Source organism: Mangifera indica, chromosome 4 (assembly GCF_011075055.1).
Source record: "Mangifera indica cultivar Alphonso chromosome 4, CATAS_Mindica_2.1, whole genome shotgun sequence".
NCBI lineage: Eukaryota > Viridiplantae > Streptophyta > Magnoliopsida > Sapindales > Anacardiaceae > Mangifera > Mangifera indica.
Genome location: NC_058140.1, coordinates 19853398 through 19878621, shown reverse-complemented (window position 1 = coordinate 19878621; position 25224 = coordinate 19853398). Strand labels below are relative to the sequence as shown.

The 25224-nt window shown below is 35.8% G+C and overlaps 3 protein-coding genes across 4 annotated transcripts; 2 read left to right on the top strand and 1 right to left on the bottom strand.

The window, feature by feature from the left end:
• Window positions 1-203: 203 nt before the first annotated feature.
• On the bottom strand, window positions 204-3620 carry LOC123212939 (NADH dehydrogenase [ubiquinone] flavoprotein 1, mitochondrial). Its single transcript, XM_044632190.1, has 3 exons — window positions 3449-3620; window positions 1138-2637; window positions 204-521 (listed from the first exon to the last, which is right to left on the bottom strand). Exons 1-2 carry the CDS (start codon window positions 3449-3451, stop codon window positions 1156-1158), a joined length of 1485 nt encoding a protein of 494 aa, XP_044488125.1. The 5' UTR covers window positions 3452-3620; the 3' UTR covers window positions 204-521; window positions 1138-1155.
• Window positions 3621-5669: 2049 nt separating this feature from the next.
• Window positions 5670-8805, top strand: LOC123214982 (serine/threonine-protein phosphatase 6 regulatory ankyrin repeat subunit C-like). The gene is made up of 4 exons (XM_044635009.1): window positions 5670-6131; window positions 6489-6764; window positions 6861-6998; window positions 7129-8805. Exons 1-4 carry the CDS (start codon window positions 5823-5825, stop codon window positions 8686-8688), a joined length of 2283 nt encoding a protein of 760 aa, XP_044490944.1. The 5' UTR covers window positions 5670-5822; the 3' UTR covers window positions 8689-8805.
• An 8044-nt stretch (window positions 8806-16849) lies between these two features.
• Window positions 16850-24571, top strand: LOC123214910 (probable pre-mRNA-splicing factor ATP-dependent RNA helicase DEAH4). Of its 2 annotated transcripts, none has more exons than XM_044634934.1 (17): window positions 16850-17307; window positions 17570-17662; window positions 17758-17862; window positions 18046-18263; window positions 18685-18737; window positions 18868-18984; window positions 19171-19262; window positions 20209-20295; window positions 20868-21082; window positions 21248-21340; window positions 21606-21729; window positions 22247-22394; window positions 22966-23035; window positions 23200-23360; window positions 23642-23817; window positions 23954-24223; window positions 24326-24571. In XM_044634934.1, the coding sequence occupies exons 1-16, from the start codon at window positions 17108-17110 to the stop codon at window positions 24102-24104; spliced, it is 2103 nt and encodes a 700-aa protein (XP_044490869.1). In that variant the 5' UTR covers window positions 16850-17107; the 3' UTR covers window positions 24105-24223; window positions 24326-24571. The 2 variants fall into 2 exon arrangements, with proteins under 2 accessions (XP_044490869.1, XP_044490870.1); XM_044634935.1 differs by having other exon boundaries at window positions 16851-17307; window positions 24329-24571.
• Window positions 24572-25224: the final 653 nt, after the last annotated feature.

The following is a 25224-nucleotide window of genomic DNA, read 5'->3' as shown; positions in this document are numbered from 1 at the left end:
AAGCTAAAATCTATTGATGATTTGTTAAATTTACACTGACTCAACTTTAACTCAAATTTAAGTATTCTAACTCGAGTTTGGCTCATTTAAAAATCAAAACAAGCACGTCAAAAACTGACACAACACCCAAACCAAACATTACTAAAGCTTGATTTTGTACCCCCAAGCTGAACGTTGCTCAGTGTTAAGCATTTCAAAATATATTCAGCAAAAGGTTTCCATTCTTATTGATTACGAAAATGTGATTAGCTTTATCACATAGGAAAAATACAAAAGTTTATAACAAAGCTCCTCAAATTTTACCAATTTGACATGTTCAAGAAACACATCGTACAACTTTGAAATATCCGTGCCCAGGTAGAGGAGAAATCAGCAGTACTCCTGGACGGTAAATGCAGTCACTAATAAAAAGAAATAAAGATCACTAGCAGGATCACCAGATACCTGAATCACCTCTCCTCCCAATATCTGGCCTACTTTCTCCACTTTTATTCCAGGATATTCACCATTACAGAAATTCCCTACAAAAATAACAAATTTCATCACCACACAAACACTGTAAACTTTATCCACATTATCAAGGTGGATACGAGTAAAAATATAAAATAAATTATCAAAGCACCCCAAAAGGAAAAAGAAAAAAATGGACATAATTTTTAAAGACAGGGAGAACATAATTTCCCTGCACTTCTTTTCAGAATATCAACTAGTTTCAATCACCCCATAGGTCTTTCAAACCAAACAGCAGCCTTTCAGATGGCTAACAAGACAAGTATCGCATTACTGAAATTACAACCAATTTGCCGAAGAATAACATAATATCACTAAACCTTTACAAACTTCTACCTTTCTGTGTATGCACAACTCACAGCCAAAAAGAAGCAGCACAGCATTTTATTTTTATTTTTATTTTTTTTTCTAAATAAGAAACAGAAAATTGTTTTAAGAATAATAGAATTTATTTAACACATTATGATAGCAGATAAGTGGCCATAAACAAGAATTTAGAATCACAGAAAAGAAAAGAGATAACCAAATAAATAAGAGTTATTAAATAATTGCTAATCCAACCACACAAGTTATATCCAGAGGAAATGCCCACTTAACAAAAGTACTGAAAAAGATCCAAGAATAAACCTGAGTAGATAGATAAACTTAAGCAGTGGCAGCCCGCAACTCCCTCTCTGCATGCTCCCTAATCCTTCTTTCAAGCTCAGGCCTAAAATGCCGTATAAGACCCTGAACAGGCCAAGCAGCAGCATCACCCAATGCACAGATTGTGTGTCCTTCAATCTGCTTGGTCACCTCCTGAAGCATATCAATCTCTTCCAACTTAGCATTTCCAACCTTCAACCTTTCCATGATCATCCAAAGCCATCCAGTCCCCTCCCTGCATGGTGTGCACTGCCCACAGCTTTCATGCTTGTAAAAGTAAGAAAGCCTTGCAATTGCATCCACAACATCAGTTGATTTATCCATAACAATAACAGCAGCAGTGCCCAATCCAGACTGAACAGCCTTGAGAGCATCAAAATCCATCAGCACATCATCACATATGTGTTTGGGAAGCAATGGAACCGATGAACCCCCAGGTATTACTGCAAGTAAATTATCCCATCCACCTCGAACACCACCACAGTGCCTCTCAATCAACTCCTTCAGGGGAATACTCATCTCCTCTTCAACTGTGCAAGGTTTGTTCACATGACCAGACACACAAAATAATTTTGTACCAGAATTGTTCTTCCTGCCAAAACTGGCAAACCACTCTGGGCCACGCCTTAAAATGGTAGGAGAAACAGCCACAGTTTCCACATTTGTGACAGTGGTTGGGCAACCATATAAACCTGCATTAGCAGGGAAAGGAGGCTTCAATCTTGGTTTCCCTTGTTTACCTTCAAGACTTTCCAAAAGAGCTGTCTCTTCACCACAAATGTAAGCGCCAGCACCATAGTGGATATGAACATCAAAATCATAACCCGATCCACATGCATTCTTGCCCAATAGACCAGCTGCATAAGCTTCTTTTCTGGCTTTCTCAAGGGATTTACGTTCATTTACATATTCACCCCTAATGTAAATGTAAGCAGCTGAGGCCCTCATCCCTACGCCAGCAATCAAGCAACCCTCCAACAATTTGTGTGGATCATGCCGCATAATTTCCCTGTCTTTACAGGTTCCAGGTTCACTTTCATCAGCATTGACAACAAGATATGACGGGCGACCATCAGATACCTTTGGCATGAAGGACCACTTTAGGCCAGATGGAAATCCAGCACCACCACGTCCTCGAAGGCCAGATTTCTTCATCTCATTCACAATCCAATCAGGACCCTTGAGTACCAAGTCTTTGGTCCTATACCAATCACCTCGTTTCATGGCACCTTTGAGAAAAGGATCATGCAATCGATACAAATTGGTGAAAATCCTGTCCTCATCTTTCAGGCCACCAAAATGGGTCTTCTCTGGAGGCGGGGGAGGTGGAGGAGGTTGGGGAGTACTAGCAGTTGATGCACCTTGTGGAGGACTACCAGATGCACCTTGAGTGCTGAGTGATCTGAAGCGCAGACCCAACCTCTCACTGTGATGTTGAGCCAACAATGCTCTTCGCAGGGAAAAAATACCCCTCATAGGTGCCTATAACATTATTGGTAGAGATTGATATTATGGTACAAAGACAATCAACAAGAACAGTTAAATTAACATCCTAGATCCAATGAAAAGTATGTAAACTATTTTAGCATAGTCAATAAATTGTATCCACCAACAGATGCAATTGAATTTCAAGAACACAAGGCGCCAAAACCAAATCCATCGCAACCACCCTCCACACCAGGAGAAACACTGTGTAGAGGAACAAAATCAAATTTGAAGGCTAAAAAGAAGCAAAACTACATCTTAAAATCAAAACTTCAATTTTTCATCAATCTTAGAGAGATTGATACATGTGTCTAAACTTAAGTTCTTTGTGGGAGATAAGAGTATTAAGTAGCCCCTCCCGCAACTCTTAAGTGTAAAATTCCAGTAAACTTTATAAGAAGAAGTGGATTTTCACTTTTGCCCATGTTAACATTAATTTAGCAACCCATATGAAAAAAGTTTAGCTACCACCAAAAAACTGGCTTAGATTAAGCTCTAGCACAACAATGAAATTGAAAATATGAGCTTGTCAATCCGGGGAAACCAAAATGACGAGTACCATGAAATTTCATTCCATTTTCAATTTCTCTTATTTCTTCAAGTTTCAAGGAAACTAAAATAATGACGAAAAAGAAACCTGCCTTGGATCAAACACCGCATAATATCTAATGACCATTTCTAATCCTAGATGATCAACAACATGGTAACAAAATACCCAAACGAAACCCTAATCACATAAAATCCGAGGAAAAACAAAACTTCAAATCAAATGAAGATAGCGCATGAAAGCAGAGAATTAGCGACGTACCATAACATGAACTGTAGAAGAATCGACGACTTAGCACTACCGAGAAATCGAGATACACAGAAGAACTGTTCTGTAACTGAGATTTGAAGTTGTCGATGTTTTGTAAAATGGGCGGTTCAGATTTGTTCATCGGTACTAGTTTGTATTTGAGCAATCATTCAACGGTTGATATTACGTGGCCCGATGTGTCTCAAGGTTTTATGAGCGGGGAATATGAGTACGCGTTGCTCTCTGGATTGGAGGGCTTTGACTCCTCATATTGGGCCCAAATTAGAGGTGTTAATGCCTGATCACTAAAAAGACCTTGGATAATCTGGTTTTCAGCCTGGGTCCGAAAATTTGTAGTTTTTTTTTCGTGGGTTTGTATCATACATACTAAAGGTGTATTCAAATTGAACCGAATCTGAAAAATAGTCTATGCAAACTCAGTTGAATTTAGATTAACAAACTCAAGATTGAGCTCGACTCATTTGAGTTATTGAAGTAAAAGACAATCTGTCAAAGAAGAAGAAGAAAAAAATCATTGATGAGATGAGCTTTCCAATATAATGATACTTCGGTGAAAAGAATCAAATTGAGTCAAACATCAATCCCAACTTAGATTGAATCCAACCCTAAATTACATACTCTGCTTAGACATAATAATATATTAGTAATATCTTGTGGGATTTGGTAGGTTAACCTATCATGTTACATATATTTTTATTTTTTTTATTTTTTTTCAGGTTTGCCTGTAGAATGGATCCAAAAACCTTTGACACAGTCTGCACACCCCACATGCCTGATAAGACCCGTTAAATTGTGGATTGTGCCCTTGCAAGTCCAGCCTCCTGGACATGTCTAGATATGAATCACAAGTACATGGAATCTTTTAGACTGGGGTCTAATGTCGTATGACATTGCCAAAGGAATTTGGACATTGCGGAGTTAAAAATGTCCCATCTGTATAAGACATCCTGGAATTAAAATTATTTGAGACCAACCAAGGCCTTAGTGTCCATTCATATTCAAATTTGTATGTTTTCACTTTTGAGAAGATTGGAGGCCCCTCCGAGCTCTTCCTTTGTTGAATGGGATTTTATTGGCTGATTTGTTGGGGGATTTCTCAACCATCTTTACCCTAACAAAAAATTAAAATATGAGTGTTGGAATTAGCTACCACTTTATCTAAAAAGTAGTATGTTGACACATACAAAGTTAAGAATGGTAATTTGATTCTAAAAATAAGATTTTCATCTCATCTCATTCGATACGAAAAAAGAGTTATTCATTATAAACAAGAGCAAGTATTTATAAATAAGAAATAAAGATTGCCCCACCCCCACCCCATAGGCAAAGAGGGAAAGAGAGTAAAAGAAATTATTCCCTACAAGTAAGAGAGAAGGATTGTCCCACCCTACGGGGATAAAAATAGTCTCTCCTCTCTGTTATTATCTATATACGAGACTCTTTATTATTTGATTAATAGGCAAGACTCTACTCTTTGGTGAGCGGGGAGTGTTCTAAAGGTAACACTCTTGAACTTATAAACATAATTTAACTATGTGTTATTTGTTCTTTATCGTGTAAGAGATAAGTTACTGTTTATTAATCACTATCCATTGCTAATTGCTACACACAAGATATAAAAAAAATATTGATTTTACTAGACATGATCTGATTTTCTATTAATCAAGATAAATCACAACTCTGGCTTTCTTTTAATGCATAAGATCCCATATAAAACCTCAGTCTACGGGTAGAAAATTAGAGTTTGCAGGCCAACAAACAGACGTATCTGCCTATTTTTCTGTCAAAGGTACTATTCTATGATGAATTAAATTGCGGAGAGTCCAAGAGGGCAACCTAGCTTTAAAAAATTTGGGTAACAGTGAGTCCATTATAGCTTGAAATTTGCAGGCCAAATCCGGCTACATTGACTACAAATTTATGTTGTTACTGTCCGCAGCGAAATGCCAGCCAGATAACTGATCTTGCCTTGGCCAATCACATCCATTTAATTAAATTTTAAATTCATAGTGTTGTAATTAGTAAATGTTGGTATTTGCCAGACGCCCACGTAAATATTTACCAGATATTCAACTAAAATTTGAAAGATTCGGTGATAAACAGTCGTTACGTTTTGATTTTTCAATATTTTTATCAATCATAAAGCTCAGGCGGCTCCAGCATCTTGGAATCTGGAACAAGAAGATGAAGCTTTGAGGCTCCAGAGTGGACCAATAAATAATGCATTTTTAAAAGGGAAATCCTGGATGTGGCTCCTAATAATAATTGCCCAGTCAAAACCATAATTATCAAGAATCCAAATCCAGTCTCTTCGCAGTTCCCCCTGACGCTTCTCGTCTCTCTGGTTCAATTATAACTCAGACTGATGATGGTGTTTGGAAATTCCGGGAAGCAGCAGGTGTTCCCTGTGAACTATGAAGCAGAGGTGTCACAGCGCCTGGTAGACGCAGCTCATGTTTGTGACTTGAAGCGTGCTAAAGAGTGTATGGCTGATCCTTTTATCGACGTCAACTTCATTGGAACAGTGAGCTTGAAGGCTAAAAGAACGGAAGTCGTCTTGCACGATGAGGCGCCTCATGAAGTTTGCGTTGAGTATGAGGAGTTTAGGACTGATGTCACCGCTTTGTTCCTCGCCGCTCATGCCGGAAACTTGAAACTTGTCAGAAAGTTACTGGTACTTTCATTTTGAACGCTCAAAATCCACTGTTTGATCTTCCTATTTACTGTTCATGCATCCAAAGAGAAATCGGACTTGATCATAATTAATTATGAACAGAGTTAGTGCCTGCGTTACTGCGTAGGATCTGCATAATTATCAATCATGTTCGTGGTGTTGTACAAGTTCGTACGCACGCATAAAGCTGACAGATAATCTGGAGACATTAGAAAGCTAGAAGATTTTATTTTTCCAGTGTTGTTTTATCCTTTTTTTTTTGTAATTGGGTAGATAGGATTGCTCCAAAGGGCCCCTAAGAAGACAAAACACATTAACATTTCAAGAAATTAATGGTCTTACTTGTTCATGTGACAGAATTTTGGAGCTAATGTGAATCAGAAGCTATTCCGAGGCTATGCAACGACTGCGGCTGCGAGGGAAGGTCACCTGGAGATACTAGAAGTCCTGATTAAAGCAGGCACATGTCAGGAGGCTTGCGAGGAGGCTTTGTTGGAAGCCAGCTACTTGGGAGAGAGTAAGTCTGCTGAGTTGCTGATGAGTTCTGATTTGATTCGTCCACAAGTTGCCGTTCACGCTCTAGTCTCTGCCTGCTGCAGAGGATTTGTCAATGTTGTTGACACACTCATTAAGGTAAAGAGCATGACAAAGATATTGGTGCTTTCTCTAATGTTTTGAAACTGGAAATGGGAAATGACATTGATGCTTTTGATTAATTGGTGATGACAGTTTCGAGTAGATGTCAATGCCATTGATAGAGTGCTGCTTCGGTCTTCCAAGCCATCTCTGTATGCCAATGTTGACTGCAATGCACTAGCGGCTGCTGTTGTTAGTAGACAGATTCACGTTGTTAGATTGCTGTTACAGGTAAGCATCTTTGTTCTTGATCACCAGAGCTCCCCATCAAAAATACATAATTCTAAAGAAACTAGTGTGATGTAGTAGAATTATTTGGCTGGAATATAATTCGTTCTGGTCTCTTGACCCTGTAAATCAGGCTGGTGCAAAGACTGACATCAAGGTGAGGCTGGGAGCCTGGTCTTGGGACACGGATACTGGAGAAGAATTTCGGGTGGGTGCCGGGCTAGCTGAGGCTTACTGCATTACTTGGTGTGCTGTGGAATATTTTGAAGCCAGTGGTGCCATCTTGCGAATGCTTTTTCGACACCTTTCTCCGAACAACCCACATTTTGGGAGGACTCTCCTCCACCATGCCATACTATGCAATAACCCAAGAGCAGTAGAAGTGCTGCTAAATTGTGCTGTTGATAAAGAAGTTCCAGTAAAAACATCTTCAAAAACAGAATTACGCCCTATTCATTTGGCTGCAAAGCTTGGATATGCTAAAATCCTTCAATGCCTGACCATTGCTGGATGCAATATCAATTCCAAAACAGCAGCAGGAGAAACTGCACTCACAATTTGTGTAAGATATAAGCATGAGGAGGGCCTTAAAGTTCTGGCCTCAGAAGGGGCTGATTTTGGACTGGTAAATTCGGCTGGTCAATGTGTAAGCTCCATAGCTAAATCAACCAGGTGGAGCCTTGGCTTCCAGCAAGCAGTAATAGATGTGATTCGAGCAGGGAAGGTTGTTCGATCAAGCAATGCTTCAGTATTTTCCCCTTTGATGTTTGTGACTCAAGCAAATAATGTTGAGGCCTTGAAAAAGCTGATTGAGCGGGCAGAAATTGATCTTGATGAACAGGATGATAATGGGAACTCAGTTACAATGATAGCTGCCGCTTCTGGCCACACTGAGGCCTTCAGGCTCCTCCTTCATGCTGGAGCTAACATAAAACTGCAAAATAGGCATGGAAAAACAGCAATCAGTTTATCCCAATCAAACCACAACAATGAAATAATGGAAAAAATAATTCTTGAATATGCACTTGAAGAGGGAAACATCGGATCAGCTGGCTTTTTTGCTCTGCATCGCGCTGCAAGGCGCGGGGACTTGGCCTTGGTTCGCATGTTAATCAGTAGAGGCTACGATGTTAATGGCATGGACGGAGATGGATACACCTCTCTGATGTTAGGAGCCAAGGGAGGCCATGGAAGAGTGTGTGAATTCTTGATCTCAAGTGGCGCAAATTGTGACATTGTGAATGCTAGAAACGAGACAGCACTCTCTCTCGCAAGGAAAAATGGTTATGAAAACGATGCAGAACGAGTCATATTAGATGAAATGGCTCTCACTCTTGTGTTGGCAGGCGCCCGTGTGAAGAAGCACACCAAGTGTGGCAAAGGCTCGCCCCATTACAAGGTTCTGAAGATGGTGGTGTCTGTGGGGATTCTGAGGTGGGGAAAGTCTAATAAGAGAAATGTGATATGCAGGGCAGCTGAGGTTGGCCCAAGTACCAAGTTTCGATGGAACCGGCGCAAGAAGTTTGATGTTGAAGAAGCGGGAATGTTTTATGTAGTGACTACAAAGAACAAGGAGGTGCATTTTGTCTGCCAGGGTGGGGTTGAAATGGCTCAGTTGTGGGTCAGAGGAATCAAACTTGTAACCAGGCAAGCCATTTTTGGTGAGAAACAGAGGAGTGTGAATGGATCATGAGTTGTTTCTTCTGTCTCTGAGAAAAAATGGAGAAATAATTTCAGCTCCTCCCATTTTTGCAGCAACTATTTCTTAATGCAATGTAGGGCTGGATATCATCCAAGCTGACTCGGTCTTAAAAGTTGATTTGATTTGATTTAGTTCGACTCAAATTCGTTAGATTAAAATTTAAACCGAACTCAAATTGAAGGATTTGACTCATTTTTTAATACAAACCGAACTTGAACCAAAGGATGTTCGACTTTGTTTGGCTCAAATCCAACTTAAATTCGTTGGCTCGAATTAATAGTTCAAATTTATAGCTTGATTCAGTTTAAATTCGTGGTTCAAATCAGCTCGAATTCAATAGTTCGAATTTATGACTTGGTTTGGTTTGAATAAAAAATTTTGAATGTTATTTTAGTAAAATGACGTCATTTTGTTAATGAACCACAAACTCGAGTCACGAATTTGACTTATACATTCGAACCGAATAAAACTATTAATTTAAACTATTGATTTGAGTTATAAAATCGGACTAAATTTAAACTGATTCGAGTTAAACTGTTTTTCATTATAACTAAACTGAAGTTGAATCTAATTTTAACTCGATAGACTCAAATCAAATTTAAATTAAACAATTTTCTTCCTAATCGAACTTAAACCAAGGGGTCTTTGGGCTTAGCCTAGCCCGAATCCACCCCTAATGCAATGTAAAGATTTAGATTACCACCCTTGCATTAAAAAAAATATGGCCAAATGACCTTTTTTCCAACCAAGATTTGATCGCGTCATCTAAGGTATAGAATGCCGAATTTTCGTTCGTCATCAATTTTCATTATTAAATTTTGTTTAGTTTTTTTAGAAAACACTGTTTTGCTCATTTGTTAAAATTACAAAACAGTTATTAATATATATATATATAATTATTAATATATTATTACCAATTTAAAAATATATCAAGTAAACCCCTTCAATTATCAAAACTTTAACAAACTATAAAATGTTGCGATTAATTTAGTTTTCTTAAGATGTAATTATTATTCTTAATACTATATAGGGACATATTAAAATTTTAAAATACTCTTAAATTTTTTTCAAATTTTAAGAAAACCCCTTATATTTCATTAACATATGCAATTTTAAAAAAGAAAATTAGAATAAAAAAATTTATACAAAATGACTTCTTACTCTTTTATTTAACGAATCTCTAATTTAATACTAAAATTACTCTATATCATAATGAAATATTACAATTGAGATTTGTCAAATACGGGGGTGTTATGATATTTGATAATATAGAGGGCGTTATTAAATAGTTGATGATATATATATAAGATGAAACAATATTTTCTAAAGTGGGGTTATTGGATATTGGAAAAAAAATAATTTCTCATTCAAAATTTAGCTTAATCTTAAAATTATACTCACAATAGATGAAATACTTAAATATTCACCCATAGATTAACTGTCATCCAAATTTTCAATTAGAAACAGAGATAAAATCATTATTTTATTTATAAACTTTAAAACTTTGAAATTTTTATCATTTTTCCCCTTTAGGTTTTAAAAACTAATGCTTCAATATATCCTCAAAATTTTAAAAAATTTAGATTTCACCCCTACGGTTTGCTTCCTTCTTCGATTACTACCGACAACAGACACTTTCCACTGATCTTTCATCTCTGACTACAAAGGGTGATGAATCTAGATGATAAAACATCATCCAAATCTAGAATAAGAGACGAAGGACAACATTTTGTCGTCCTTTGTTGTATTGTCCATAAACGACTACAAAAGACGACAAAACATCATCCTTTGTAGTCTAGGAGATATGACGAAGGACGACCATAGTCCTTTGTAGTCGGAGATAGAGGATCGGTGAAAAACGTCGGTTGTCGGTCAAAATGATGACGACCAAAGAAGAAAGTAAACCCTAGAGGCGAAATCTAAATTTTTTCAAACTTTGAGGATCAGTTAAAGTGTTAGTTTTTAAAACTTAGAAGACAAAATAATAAAAATTTTAAAGTTTTAAAGTTTATAAGTAAAATGACAATTTTACCTTTATCTTTAATTAAAAATTTGAACGATAATTAGTTTATAAGTGAGTATTTGAATTTTTCATCTATCATAAATAAAATTTTAAAATTAACTAAAATTTGGGTGAAAAATAATTCTTTTCCCTCGGATACTTGATTAAGTAAGTTAAATAGATATTATATGGATTGAGGGTTCAGATTAACTCAAATTCTTGTTCTTTTTTTTTTATCTCTTGAAATTATTTTTTGTTAAAAAAATAGGTTAATTTTTATAATATATTGTTATAAAATTAATTTAGTAAAGATAAATTATTAAAGAAGAATTGAATAAAAAGAGAGGAAGAGAGCAAAACAATTATTATTTCCGGATGAAGAGAAGAGAAAATTGTAGTTTACATGAAGAGAGGAGGGGGTATTTATAGGCAATTTGCCTCCCCTCCGGCCAATAAAAATAATTCCTTCCAGGCTAAGCTTCTGAGGCATTTAATGCCTTCATATTTCTTTTGGCTAAAGTCAAAAAGAGGGGGTGGAAAAATCCACCATCTGCAACACTCCCCCTTGGATTTTCATCACTTACAGATAATTATATTAACCTTGCTAAGGAAAAACCCAGTGGGATAAAAACCAAAGCAAAGGAACATAATTATTAAATGTCCTGTAAGTTGGCGTTGGACGTGCTTAAACTGCCTCATTAAAAACCTTACTAGGAAAACCCAATGGGACAAAACCTAGTGAAGGAAAAAAGAGTACAGTGCACCTTTTGTCCAATATTTGATAAACTTCAAAATTTTGCCTGATGAATGCTCCCCCTGATGAACACTCCCCCTCTTTGTAGTAGGATTAACTTGGTTGCGTGTTGAGCCGCCGCATACCAATGTTATACACTAACTTCTCAAATGTTGATGTCGTTAGTGTCTTAGTGAACAAATCTGCAAGATTCTCACAGGATCTGATTTGCTTGACATCAATCTTTTTTTACTCTGTTGGAGCTCATGAGTGTAAAAGAACTTCGGTGAGATATGTTTGGTTCTGTCTCTTTTGATGTACCCACCTTTAATTTGGGCTATACATGCTGCATTATCTTCATATAATATGGAAAGAGTGTCTGTTGTAGAAGGAAGACTACATGCATTCTGAATATGATGGATGACAGACCGTAACCATATACATTCTCGGCTGGCTTCATGGAGAGCTAAAATTTCTGAATGATTTGAAGAAGTTGCAACCAAGGTTTGCTTGGTGGAGCGCCATGATATAGCTGTGTCATTATAAGTAAAAACATATCCCGTTTGTGAACGGGCCTCATGGGGGTCAGAAAGATAACCAGCATCTGCATATCCAACCAAACTAGGATTTTTAGGAGATTTGATAGAATAGAATAATCTTAAATCTCTAGTCCCACATAGGTAACGGAGTATATGTTTGATTCCGTTCCAATGGCGACGGGTTGGTGCAGAGCTAAATCGGGCAATAAATTAACTGCGAAGGATATATCCGGTCTCGTGCATTGGGCCAAATATAATAAGGCTCCAATGGCATTAAGATATAATACTTCAGGACCAAGTATCTTTTCATCTTCTTCTTTAGGACGAAATAAGTCCTTTTTTGGATCAAGAGATCGAACAACCATTGGGGTGCTCAAAGGATAAGCTTTATCCATATTAAAGCGTTTTAATAATTTTTCAATATATGCTGCTTGATGGATAAGTATTCCATTTGAATTGTGCTCGATCTGCAGGCCGAGACAATATTTTGTTTTCCCCAAATCCTTCATTTCAAATTCTTTTTTCAGATATTCAACAGTTTTTGAGAGCTCTTCAGAAGTCCCAATTAAATTAATGTCATCAACATAAACTGCTATAATAGCAAATTCCAATTATGACCTTTTAATAAAGACACATGGGCATATAGGGTCATTCACATAACTCTTTTTTTTCAAATATTCACTGAGGCGATTGTACCACATACGTCCGGATTGTTTTAATCCGTACAATGATTGTTGTAATTTAATTGAGTACAAGCCTCTTGAATTGACAATTTTTGTTTCAGGCAATTTGTATCCTTCAGGGAATTTCATGTAAATTTCAGTGTCCAAATTTTCATATAAATAAGCAGTAACTACGTCCATTAGACGCATATCCAGTCCTTCAAAGACTGTTAAACTGATTAAATATCTGAATGTGATTATATCCATTACAGGTGCATATGTTTTATCAAAGTCTATACCGGGCCTTTGGGAAAAGTCTTGGGCTACAAGCCTGACTTTATATCTAGCAATTTCATTTTTCTCATTTCTTTTTCTCACAAAAACCCATTTATATCCAACGGGTTGTACGTCTTTAGGTGTTGGAACTACAGATCCAAACACTTGACGTTTTGCTAAGGAAGCTAATTCTGTTTGAATTGCTTCTTCCCATTTAGGCCAATCATGTCTTTGTTTGCACTCAGCCACAGTACGTGGCTCAAAATCATCATCATTCAGAATTTCAGTAGCTACTGCAAATGAGAATATGTCATCAATTATAAATGTTTCACGATTCCACATTTCTCGTGTATGAACATAATTTAAAGATATTTCAATATTCTCATTTTCCTGTTTTACAGGATTTTGTACCATTTCAGGGGTTTGTGCCACTTCAGGGGCTTGTGCCACTTCAGGGGCTTGAGTCTCTTCAAGGACTATAACCTCTTCTGGAGGAATATTTGTTTGATTATTTGCCTTTCTTTTTCGAGGAACAGTGTCCTTTGATCCAACAGGTCTACCACGCTTCTGGCGTGAGGTAGATGGATCAGTCACGGCTCGAATAGACTGTTCAGCAGTCACATTGATTCTTGCTGGTGTATTAGCAGTTGGAACATGTGATCTTGTCACTTTTGCTGTATCAACAAATGCATCAGGCATTTGGTTGGCAATAATTTGTAATCGCACTATCTTTTGCACTTCAGTTTCACTTTAGGATGTACGAGGATTTAAATGAGACATGATAGGTACATACCAAGTAAGTTCATGTCTAACTTCAAGATGCATTTTCTTTTCCCCTAAAGATGGAAAAGTTGTCTCATCAAAGTGACAATCTGCAAATCGTGCAGTAAAAAAATCACCTGTTAATGGTTCTAGGTACTTGATAATGGATGGTGAATTATATCCAACATATATTCCCAAACGACGTTGTGGTCCCATTTTTGTGCGTTGAGGGGACGCAATAGGGACATATACAACACAACCAAATATTCTCAAATGAGATACATTAGGTTGGTAACCAAGAACCAATTGTAGGGGAGAATATTGATGATAAGAAGAAGGTTGCAAGCGAATTAACACTGCAGCATGTAATATAGCATGTCCCCACATAGAAGTAGGTAATTGACTTTTTAATAATAAAGTTCGTGCAATTACCTGGAGTCGTTTGATAAGAGACTCAGCTAATCTATTCTGTGTGTGGACATGCGGGACTGGATGTTCAACCTCAATCCCCATAGACATGCAATAATCATCAAATGTTTTGGATGTAAATTCACCAGCATTATCAAGCCGTATTGACTTGATCGAATAATCTACGAAATGTGCCCTTAATTTGATAATTTGTGCTAACAGTTTAGCAATGCAACATTTCGAGTAGATAATAAACAAACATGAGACCATCGTGCAGATGCATCAATTAAGACCATAAAATAACGAAATGGCCCACTTGGTGGATGAATGGGTCCACATATATCCCCTTGAATCCTTTGCAGGAATGATGGGGATTCACCTCCAATTTTGGAGGGAGATGGTCTTATTACTAATTTACCTTGAGTACAGGCGATGCAGAATTGTTCACTAGACAATAAAATTTTATGATTCTGTAATGTATGTCCATGTGAATTTTCAATAATCCTACGCATAATTGTAGATCCTGGGTGGCCTAAACGATCATGCCAAAGCGTAAATGCTTTTGGATCAATGAACTTCTGGTTCGATACTGCGTAGGTTTCAATTGCCTTTATGGTTGTATAATACAATCCAGATGATAAAGCATGCAACTTTTCTAGTATAAGCCTTCTTCCGAAGGCATTACTAGTTATACAGAGGAATTCTGTACTATTTTCATTCATGGTTTCAAGATGATAACCATTTTTTCTTATATCTTTAAAACTTAGTAGATTTCTTCTGGATCTACTTGAATATAATGCATCATTGATACTTAATTTGGTCCCATTATTTAACATAATTGTGGCTCTTCCGGAGCCTTCTATCAGATCAATTGATCTTGATATGGTGGTTACTTTAGATTTAATTAATGCTAAAGATAAGAAAAATTTCTTTTCTTTAAGAATTGTGTGCGTTGTTGCGCTATCCACCAAACATATGTCTCCCACATCAGCTTTTGAAGTCAACGCTTCAATTTTGGAGTCCATTTCCTTTCATTTAAAAATTACGTTAGTTATAACGTATACAAAATATTGAAAAGAAGAGAATATGACAATAAAATACAAAATAATATGCATGACTCCAAAATAAATATATGTGATGGATTTAATTATAAAAATTTTGGGCATTTCATACTCATAATAACTACTTCTGGTAGTTGCGTTCACTTCAGGGAACGATATATAACGAGAAAATATTAATTCAGAATTTTCTTTTCCGATATTGCTACTACAGGAGCAAAAATAAAATGTGGAGAATATTTTATCTTCCACATTCAAGAAAAGATTCTGAATATTACAGAGTTATACTAAATATAGAGTCATTGTATTCATATTTCGGCTTGTAATCCTTCAGGGATATGATGCCAAAAGATAATAGTCTTGTATTTATTCTTCTGGGATATTTTATTTAGTTAGTTTTTCAAGACTCACAAATTCTAGGTGGAGACTCATACAAACAACCCATTTAATATTATCCATCTAATTTTAGGAACTTCAGGTTCAATTATTGTCATATTTACAAAACTTCTGGTTTTGCAGACAATATATATGAGTTAATCTTTGAAACTTCAGGTTCAAATATTATCTCATATTTACAAAATAGCTGATTTCGTAGGAGAAATATTGGGATTAATTTTGGAAGCTTCAGGTTCATATATTATCCCATATTTACAAAACTTCTGGTTTTGTAATTAGTATTCAGAATATTATAATACGTATTCTGATTATGTTTTGGACTTCAAGTCCATATTTTTCACACTTTATGCAAACTTCAGGTTGCAAAGGTGATATCATTATTAAAATAAAGACTTTGATGAAACTGGGGACTTCCGGCCCATAAACATGTATTCTCATGATTTTACAAACTTCAAGTTGTAAATCGTAAAACTCGGGACTTCCAGCCCATATATATGATTTTCTCATGATTTTACAAACTTCAGGTTGTAAATCGGATATAAATAAAAATAAATATTCAAATAAATAAATATGTGAATAGATAAATATTCAAATAAATGGAATACAATAAAAATAAATATTTAAATAATATCAGGACTTTCGGTCTAGATTCTTGGTTTTGTAAATTTCAGGTTACATGTAATATTTATGACTTCAGGTCACAAATTTATAATTTCGTAAACTTCGGGTTACGAACGATATTCAAGATTTCAGATCTAGATTCATGATATTCAGGACTGCAGGTCCAGATTCATAATTTTGTAAACTTCAAGTTACAAATAGGATTCAGAACTTCAGGTTCAGATTTATGATATTCCAGACTTCAGGTCTAGATTCAAGAGTTTCAGGACTTCAAGTCCAGATTTACAATTTTGCAAACTTCAGGTTGTAAATATTGTATAATTATAAAGAAAAATTAAGCAGAAATACAACAGAAATTAAAAGTCAACTGGGATATCACAACTGGGATATCCGTATTTATAATATTTAAGCAGCATAACGACGTAATATAAAGATATAATATACCTGAGTTGATCGTACTGATAACGTATTATAAAATTAATTTAGTAAAGATAAATTATTAAAGAAGAATTGAATAAAAAGAGAGGAAGAGAGCAAATCAATTATTATTTCCAGATGAAGAGAAGAAAAAATTGTAGTTTACATGAAGAGAGGAGGGGGTATTTATAGGCAATTTGCCTCCCCTCCAGCCAATAAAAATAATTCCTTACAGGCTAAGCTTATGAGGCATTTAATGCCTACCTATTTCTTTTGGCTAAAGTAAAAAAGAGGGGGTGGAAAACTCCACCATCTGCAACATATTCTATCTGAAAGCCAAAATTTTGAAAACTGCATGTCAGAATATCCCGTGTGACCCACACAGTTTGAAAAACCACAAAATCACCCCATCTTTAACTCTTCTCAGCGCGCGGAACGTCGATTGGGAAACAGTGGTTAATTTCAAAAAGTTCAAAACCTCCTCCCGGAAATTCTTAAGCCCTGACGTCCGAAGTTTAAGTTTGAGCTAATTAATCATGGCGAATCTTCCAATTACCCAGTTTGAAGAGAAGATTATAGAAACAGTAGAGCAGAATCCGGTGGTGGTTATAATTGGAGAGACGGGTTCGGGCAAGAGCACACAGCTTTCTCAGATACTTCACCGAAATGGCTACTCTAAATCCGGAATTATCGGTGTCACTCAGCCTCGCCGTGTTGCCGCAGTCTCTGTCGCAAGGTTAAACCTAAAAAACATTTTTCTTATGTACATTCGTTAAAATTTAATTGAATCTGTACTTCAAAATATTAGGTTTTTTATTTTTCTTTACTCGAGAATTTCATAATCACATAATTAGGTTGGACCAGAGAGTTGTGTTTTTAATTTTGAAACCTTAAAAACTGCAAATATATGCAATAATGCATATGTTTTTATCAATTGAGCTGTCAGTTTTGGATTTACTGATATGGTTACTTTTTATTGTTTATGTTATTGTGTTCAGACGAGTTGCGCAGGAGCTTGGTGTACAGCTTGGGCAGGAAGTGGGTTATGCAATAAGATTTGAGGATAGAACTTCGGGAAGGACCCTTATTAAGTAACACTATTTAAACTTGTTATTGACTTCAGTTTTGATAGCCTTACTTTGCCTAGTTTATTGTCTGCTAACTGTTGGGTTCTTTAAATTATTAGGTATCTTACAGATGGAGTCCTGCTCCGTGAAAGCCTCTCTAACCCAGAGCTTAATCAGTATTCAGTAATCATATTGGATGAAGCTCATGAGAGGAGTCTGAACACGTAGGATTTTGCTTTGTATGCTTAATTTTTCATAAATAGATGAGTGGTTTTGGGTTCCGGTATTAGTTACTTTGGGGTTTTAGTAGTGATATTGCTTGCCCAAAAAAAAAAATCATTTACTTAATTTTCTGAAGGCATACCATCATGTGTACCAACTATGCTTATGGGTGCATCTGTTGGCAGGGACATATTGTTGGGACTGGTGAAACGCTTGGTTAAGATGCGAGCATCCAATTTGAAAATTTTGATCACATCAGCTACTCTTGATGGTGAAAAAGTATCTAAATTCTTTTCGAATTGCCCCATACTGAATGTCCCTGGAAAGTTGTACCCTGTGGAGATATTATACAGCACAGAGCGCCCTAAAAACTATATTGATTCTTGTTTGAAAACCGCTATTGGTATGATATATACTTTTGCTCCATGTGATAATACTCAGAATATTGTATTTACAGTTTGCAGGTGTATTTGATCTTCTGTGATTGTGTAGAGAACAAACGTTTGAAATATAAAATGCCATAAAGAGACATTTATTTTGCACTAAAACTTCCGTCTTTTCTGCTATATTTTGGAACCATTTATGTATGTTTATTTACAAAATGTAACAACATGCGGTGATTTAACCAAAGTTTAAAAAGTAATAAATGAATGAACTTCTGAGTTCCTTCCACCACAAGAAGTTGGAATGAGAACATATTATCAAGTTAGTCTCAGTTTCTATGATGGTACTGAGTTGCCATATTCTTTTTGCCCATTATATTTTGCTTTAGTTTCAAGTTTTTACTTGTTCAAAATGGTTTGCTGATCAATTGATAGTTACAGATATACATGTTAAGGAACCAGAAGGTGATGTTTTGATATTCATGACTGGACAGGTGAGCTTTTTTATATTGCAGTGTTGATGAATAAGATCGACATTGTAACTAACTACCGTTGGCGGTTTGATGTTAATTTTAATATTTTTCTAGATACTATTTTGTTGATGCTAAGATGTGGCCTTTATAGGATGATATTGAAAAATTGGTATTGAAGTTGGAGGACAAAGTTCGAAGCCTGGAGGAAGGATCTTGTATGGATGCGATAGTCCTTCCACTTCATGGTTCTTTGCCACCTGAAATGCAGGCAAGTTAATCATTGGCCTTTTTTCCCCTTTTTTTATTCTTCTGAAATTTCTCAATTAAATGTACTAAAGCTTTTATCCAACTATAAGAAAGTAGTTTTGGTTAATCATTTTGACTTGATGTTGGGAGCTATGAGGTTTCTTTAATATTTGCTAGTTTTTAATTCATGTTTTCTATGACCCGACAGGTGCGCGTTTTTAGTCCTCCTCCCCCAAATTGTCGGCGTTTTATTGTTTCCACTAATATCGCTGAAACTTCCTTGACTGTCGATGGTGTAGTGTAAGCAGACTTGATTCTTGCATGAAGATTTGATTTGGTGATTCATCCTGTCATTTATGTTGTGTTGGAATTTAACTCTATTTTGTGTCAGTATATATTTAAGCTTCATATACATGCCTTTTAGAAACCCTAAATTAGTTGTGGATTCGTTTTTATAGTGTGAAACCTTGTTAGTGAAGTTATTTTTATGATAATAAATCCATGGAAGCAGGTGGTAGTTTAGGGAGTGTAATTTTCAGTGATTTTGAAAGCCATAATGCCATTTATAACAGCTAATAGAAATATTTGTACATTTCATTTGCAGTAGTAGATCTCGTACTGCAAGAAGAAGGAGCGGGTTGCTTTTCTTTTATTATTTCAACAATTGGATTTTTTTAAAGAAAGAAACTATGAAAGATGTATTGACAAGGGGAAGATGTTATGAATAGGAAATGACATAAATTTCATTAATGTACAAGATTTGGTCTTGGGTTTAAAATCTTTTTTTTTTTTTTCATACAGTAAAATCTTTTGGGTGTATGTTATCTCAAGAGAAATAAAGTAGAAAAGTATTTTGAGAATGCAGCGGAAATTGTGAAATAAGTCTAAGAGATGATTGGATATAAAATGGGACAGCAGTTTAGATTCAGATTTTATTTTTTTCCCTCTTTTGGCTTTTGAATTTTCTTTAGTTGAATAAGTAGATTTATATGTATGAAGGTTGTGGTGAGAACTTATTCACTAAGTATTTTGGCAGAAAATATAATTAAGTTTCTCTCCTTTCTTTTTTCTCATTTTCTATCCACAGAATAAACCTCCCACCCATGTACACATGCGCACACACACAAAATCTCTTGGTAGGAGCAGTAACTATGTCATTTACAATGTTCCACTTATTTATTAGGTGCAAGCTCCTTTATTTGTGCCAAACTGGGCTCTAACATTTGCAAATTATTTTGCCAAACAGATATGTTATTGATGCTGGTTATGTGAAGCAACGACAATACAACCCATCAACCGGCATGTATTCCCTTGATGTAGTTCAAATTAGCAAGTATGCAGGATACTTCTATATAGTATTTTTTGCAGCATATTTTAAATTTCTAGGTGTGAAATATATGTATCTGCTTAACTTTAGTCCTTTTTAAATCATGTGTAATTCTCTGTCTTCCGCATGAATGAGGTGCTTGAATTTTGGTATTAAATCTGATGAGAAAGTTGAACAGAGCTAAGCTTTCCTATCATAAACTCCAGAGAAGATTTATTTCAAAAACAACCTTCATCAGATGCCTTGTGCTGCTTTCTTTTCTATTTTCCACCTAATTTTGTTAGCAAAATCGAATTTGTTGAATCTGGGTTTGTATCTGGTTATATACAGGCATGTGGTATCCAATTGAGAGGGAGGATTAAGAGGGCTATACCTTACGATCAACAGAAAATAAGTGTGTATAAACTAACAGAAATGAAAAGAATAAGTTCAAAATTAGGAGTAGATTATAGATCCTTCATTTTGCTCATTAGATTGCTTATTGTCTGCGTTGTTTTCTTAAATGCAGAGACAAGGTGAATGCATAGACATGTATCTGATAATTATTATAATGACTCATTGAGTTTTTGTGGTCACAGAGTGCAAGCTAATCAGCGTGCAGGACGGGCTGGAAGAACACGTCCTGGGAAGTGTTACCGCTTGTACCCCTCCAAGGTGTACCAAGATGAATTTTTTGATGTAACAGTGCCTGAAATACAGCGCTCTTCTCTTGCTGGCAGTGTACTATATTTGAAATCATTGGATCTTTCTGATATCAATATTCTCAAGTTTGATTTTCTTGATCCCCCTTCCTGTAAGAAGCATTCTTTTTGTTGTTTTTTGTCGAGCATGCTTATATATACTTCATTTTGATAATTACATGTTTCCTATTTCACTATTGATCTTCAAGTTTTGTCAATGGCTTACTTTTCCTAGTTGACTTAGATATGTTGATTGAATCTGAATGGTTTTGCTGCAGCTGAATCATTAGAAGATGCCCTAAAGCAATTATATCTTATTGATGCTATTGATGAAAATGGGTCCATTACAAGTGTTGGAAGAACAATGGCTGGTACTCGATCCACCCTTCTTGTCAAGTTTATTTTTAAATATGAGGATTTTTTCCCACAATCATATCTCCTCACCATCTAACAAAAATTGAATGGCCTGTTGACCAACTTGTTGCTTGAGCATTTAGTCTTTTCTCTTTGGTTAGAAATGTTTTGAGTTTTAATCTTTATACCGTTTATGATTATTTTTTACTGGTAGATAGGTGCAGACGATTTTGGGCTTATTGAATAACTATACTTATTGAACATTTGTGTGGCTGTATCCAGAGCTTCCATTGGAACCTTCTCTTTCAAGAACCTTGATTGAGGCGAATGAATACAATTGCTTATCTCAGGCTTTAACCATTGCTGCTATGTTATCAGCAGAAACTACATTGCTCGGTACTCGAAGGTTAATTCCCTGGAATACTTTTATGTATTGCCCTTTCGTAAATGGTGTTAGTAGTTCTTTCTACTGCTAAGAATTTAATAGGAATAACATGTCAACCCACTGTCTGTTTATACCGACATATGCCTTTTTAATACCATGAATCACATTTGGAAGTTATCAGATGTCTAGAGATCAAATATCTCTTAATGAATTAACTGAAATGACACGAGGCAACGTTTTTTGTGTGTCTGGTGTAATTTTTTATATTTGCCGAGTGTTTCATTGTCCTTTGTTGATGAGATAGCTAGCACATTACTTTCATCTGCCTTTTAGGTGGATTAATGAAAATTGATAGCTTAAACATAGATATCATTGACTCAGTCATTTGGTCCACTTTTGTGATTTTCCTCTATTCATACAGCTTATAGTTGTTTTCTTTTCCCCCTCCCCACCAAAAGAAAAAAAAAAGAAAGAAAAATGTATTAAATCGATATATTCTACTGCTTTGAGATGGTGACAGTTCTATCTTCACTTGCAGCAATAGGACTGAGAAAAAGAGGAAACATACTCCCAGGGATCTTCCTGATGGTTCTGGTTTGGGAGATCACATCCAGTTGCTACAGATTTATGAGCGTTGGGATGAAATTGATTATGATGTCGAGTGGTGCAGAGATAATGACTTGCAGGTGTTTTTTTATTTTCTGCTTCATAAGACTTGATATGTAGCATATATCTATGTGTGTGTACATGCATACAAAACTCTTTTTAAGTGCATTCAAATTCATAGGACTAAGTGAGCCAAATCCTAGTACATTAGCTTGGGAGTGCTCAAGAGAGAAACTAAAAAAATAGAAAAAAGAAAGCAACATCTGTTAAAAGCTTGAAAAAATCTTAAAAGGAACCATAGTTGTTGAAATCCTTTGAGACTGTTGGCCACAAACACTACTTATATTAATTTCTTGGTGGAGTTATATTGATAGCATGAGTCGCTGGAATAGTCTTGGGAATAGCCTTATAATCTCAACTATATTCAGATGTCGAATAGATAATTATATATGTTGGTTTCCTTTGTACTTCAATTTAGATGAATCTACTGGACTTATGAATGAGTGTGTTTTCTTGTTATTAGTTTTATAGCATATACATATGCCTTTTGGTGATGAAGCTCAAGAGATATAGCGTGTTAATGGATGCATTTTAATTTATGTGCTCTTGTTGACATTAAAGTTGAATTAACATTTTAAACTAAATTTGCAGGTGAGAGGAATGAAGTTTGTTAAAGATGTTTGGAAACAACTATCTCAGATAATGCAAAAAATAGCTAAAGGTTAGTTTCTTTGTTATTGGACATCTAATATATAAGAAACATAAGGAAGTGTTTCATGATACCTAAAAGGGATATTTTAGATATTAGTCTTGTTGTTCTATCATAGTTGCATTTTTTAATTCCCTTTTTCACACCTTGTAGTTTATATTGTACGTGGAAAACAGGATCCTTAGATGTGCAAGCAAATAAAAGATGGAAAGGAAGACAACAGGATTATAGGAATTTGAGGAAGGCTTTGTGTGTCGGCTATGCCAACCAGCTTGCTGAGAGAATGATTCATCACAACGGCTATCGAACTATAAGTTTTAAGCCCCAACTGGTTCAGGTATAGATTACCTAGTTTTAGTCTGTTCTAGGTGTATAACCTTGTTTATTGTTGCACCAATATATATTTTGACTAGTTATTCCTACTTTATAAGAGAAATGCTTACTTCATTATGACATTTGAAAGTATCGTATTTGATCAATAAAGAGATGCTAAAACTGGTTCCGCTTAATTATCCAAAATCAATGAACATTGGGAGTATGGGACTCTAGCACCTATTGCTTGTCTGTTTCAATTAGATGTTTTCTCAAATATAAATAACAAACTACTCTTGATGTCAGGTGCATCCATCCTCTGTGCTAAGAACGGATGAAGAAGGAATGTTGGCAAATTATGTTGTGTACCATGAGCTCATTTCTACCTCACGTCCATATATGCGCAATGTGTGTGCTGTGGAAATGCCATGGGTCACTCCCATTTTAAAGAAGCTTGAGAAACTAGATATAAACAAACTGAGGTAAGTCATCAATCTCAAGTTATCTCTCAGGAGAAAATGGTTTTATTCATAGTGCAAGGTTGTAAATGAACTTAGCATTTCCATTCTAAACTATATATAAACCTAGTTGACATGGAGGCTTTTTGTTTGTGAGCAGTGGTGGATTAAGTCATACTGGAGAGGGAACTGAGGAAACACTTGTGGATGCGCCAAAAAAAGAGTTTGATGTTGCCGGGCTTTCTAATGATCGTGACAGTAAAATTCAGGCAGCTAGGGAGCGTTTTCTTGCCCGTAAAGCAAATAAATGAGCCAAGATATCAAATTTTTCTTCAATGAAGTAGTTGGGAAATGTCACTGCAGGATTCAGTTCTCTGTGTTTCTTGGAAGCAAGTTAGTTGGGAAGGTCTGCAAAATTGAATGAAAGCTGGTGAGACCCTGAACGTGTGATCATTGTCTTCATTTCTCATTCTTTTTTCACCTGTTTCCTAATTTCTTCTAATATTATCTACAATTCTATGTTTATGATCAGCAGGCATTGGGACCTTAATTAAAGGGAGCATTTGTGTTGAAATTTAATTGTTTCCGACCCTAGGGAGCCCATGCTGATTAGTTTCCTCATGAAAGCCTCTAACAGTGATATAGCTTCAACTGAAAGGGAACTAAGCCTCACTCTCAATGCGTCAATGTGGCAATGTGACTTGTACTATTATAAAGTTATTTTTTCTTTACAATTAGTAAGTATAATACCATTTGCGCTCTCACCATATTCAAACTAGCATCCCATCCTTGGAGCCAAACAAAGAATTTCTGTGGCTTGAGCAGCAGTCCCCCACAAGCCCCGAATGGAAGTTTAATTCATTGTGTTTTCAAAATCCTTTAGTTGTGGGCATTTATGAGTTGCGTATTGCATTATCCGTGTGGATGGTATACTTGGCAAAATGCAGATACCTTCTTGAAGATAAGGTAAGCTTTATTAATTGGCATTGAGGTTGAGAAGGAGATGAACTGCTCAACCAGAACCAGAAGACTGGGTTTGTTCCGCATAACACCAAGCCGAGGTTTGCAAACCAATCACATGTTCCATTAGGGTAAATTAAGCTAAATTAAGTTCAAACAAAAGCCAATTTGAGTTTAAATTGAATCTAGAAAGTTTTATCCATGCTCGTTGTGACGAGAATGTCAAAGAAATCGTCAAAAAACTTTAGAGAAGAAGAATGATTGTAGGAGATGATAAAAAAGAATCGTTAGAGAAAAAATAAAGTTGATGAAAAAGAAAAACTACTGGAAAAGATTAAAAGTTGTTGGTGAATATAAATCTTTGGACAACTTGTCGGATTTACATCAACTTAATTTGAGTTCAAATTAGGGTTATCCTAATTTGAATTTGATTTGTTTTAAGTCACACACTGAGGGCCTGGTACCTGCCCT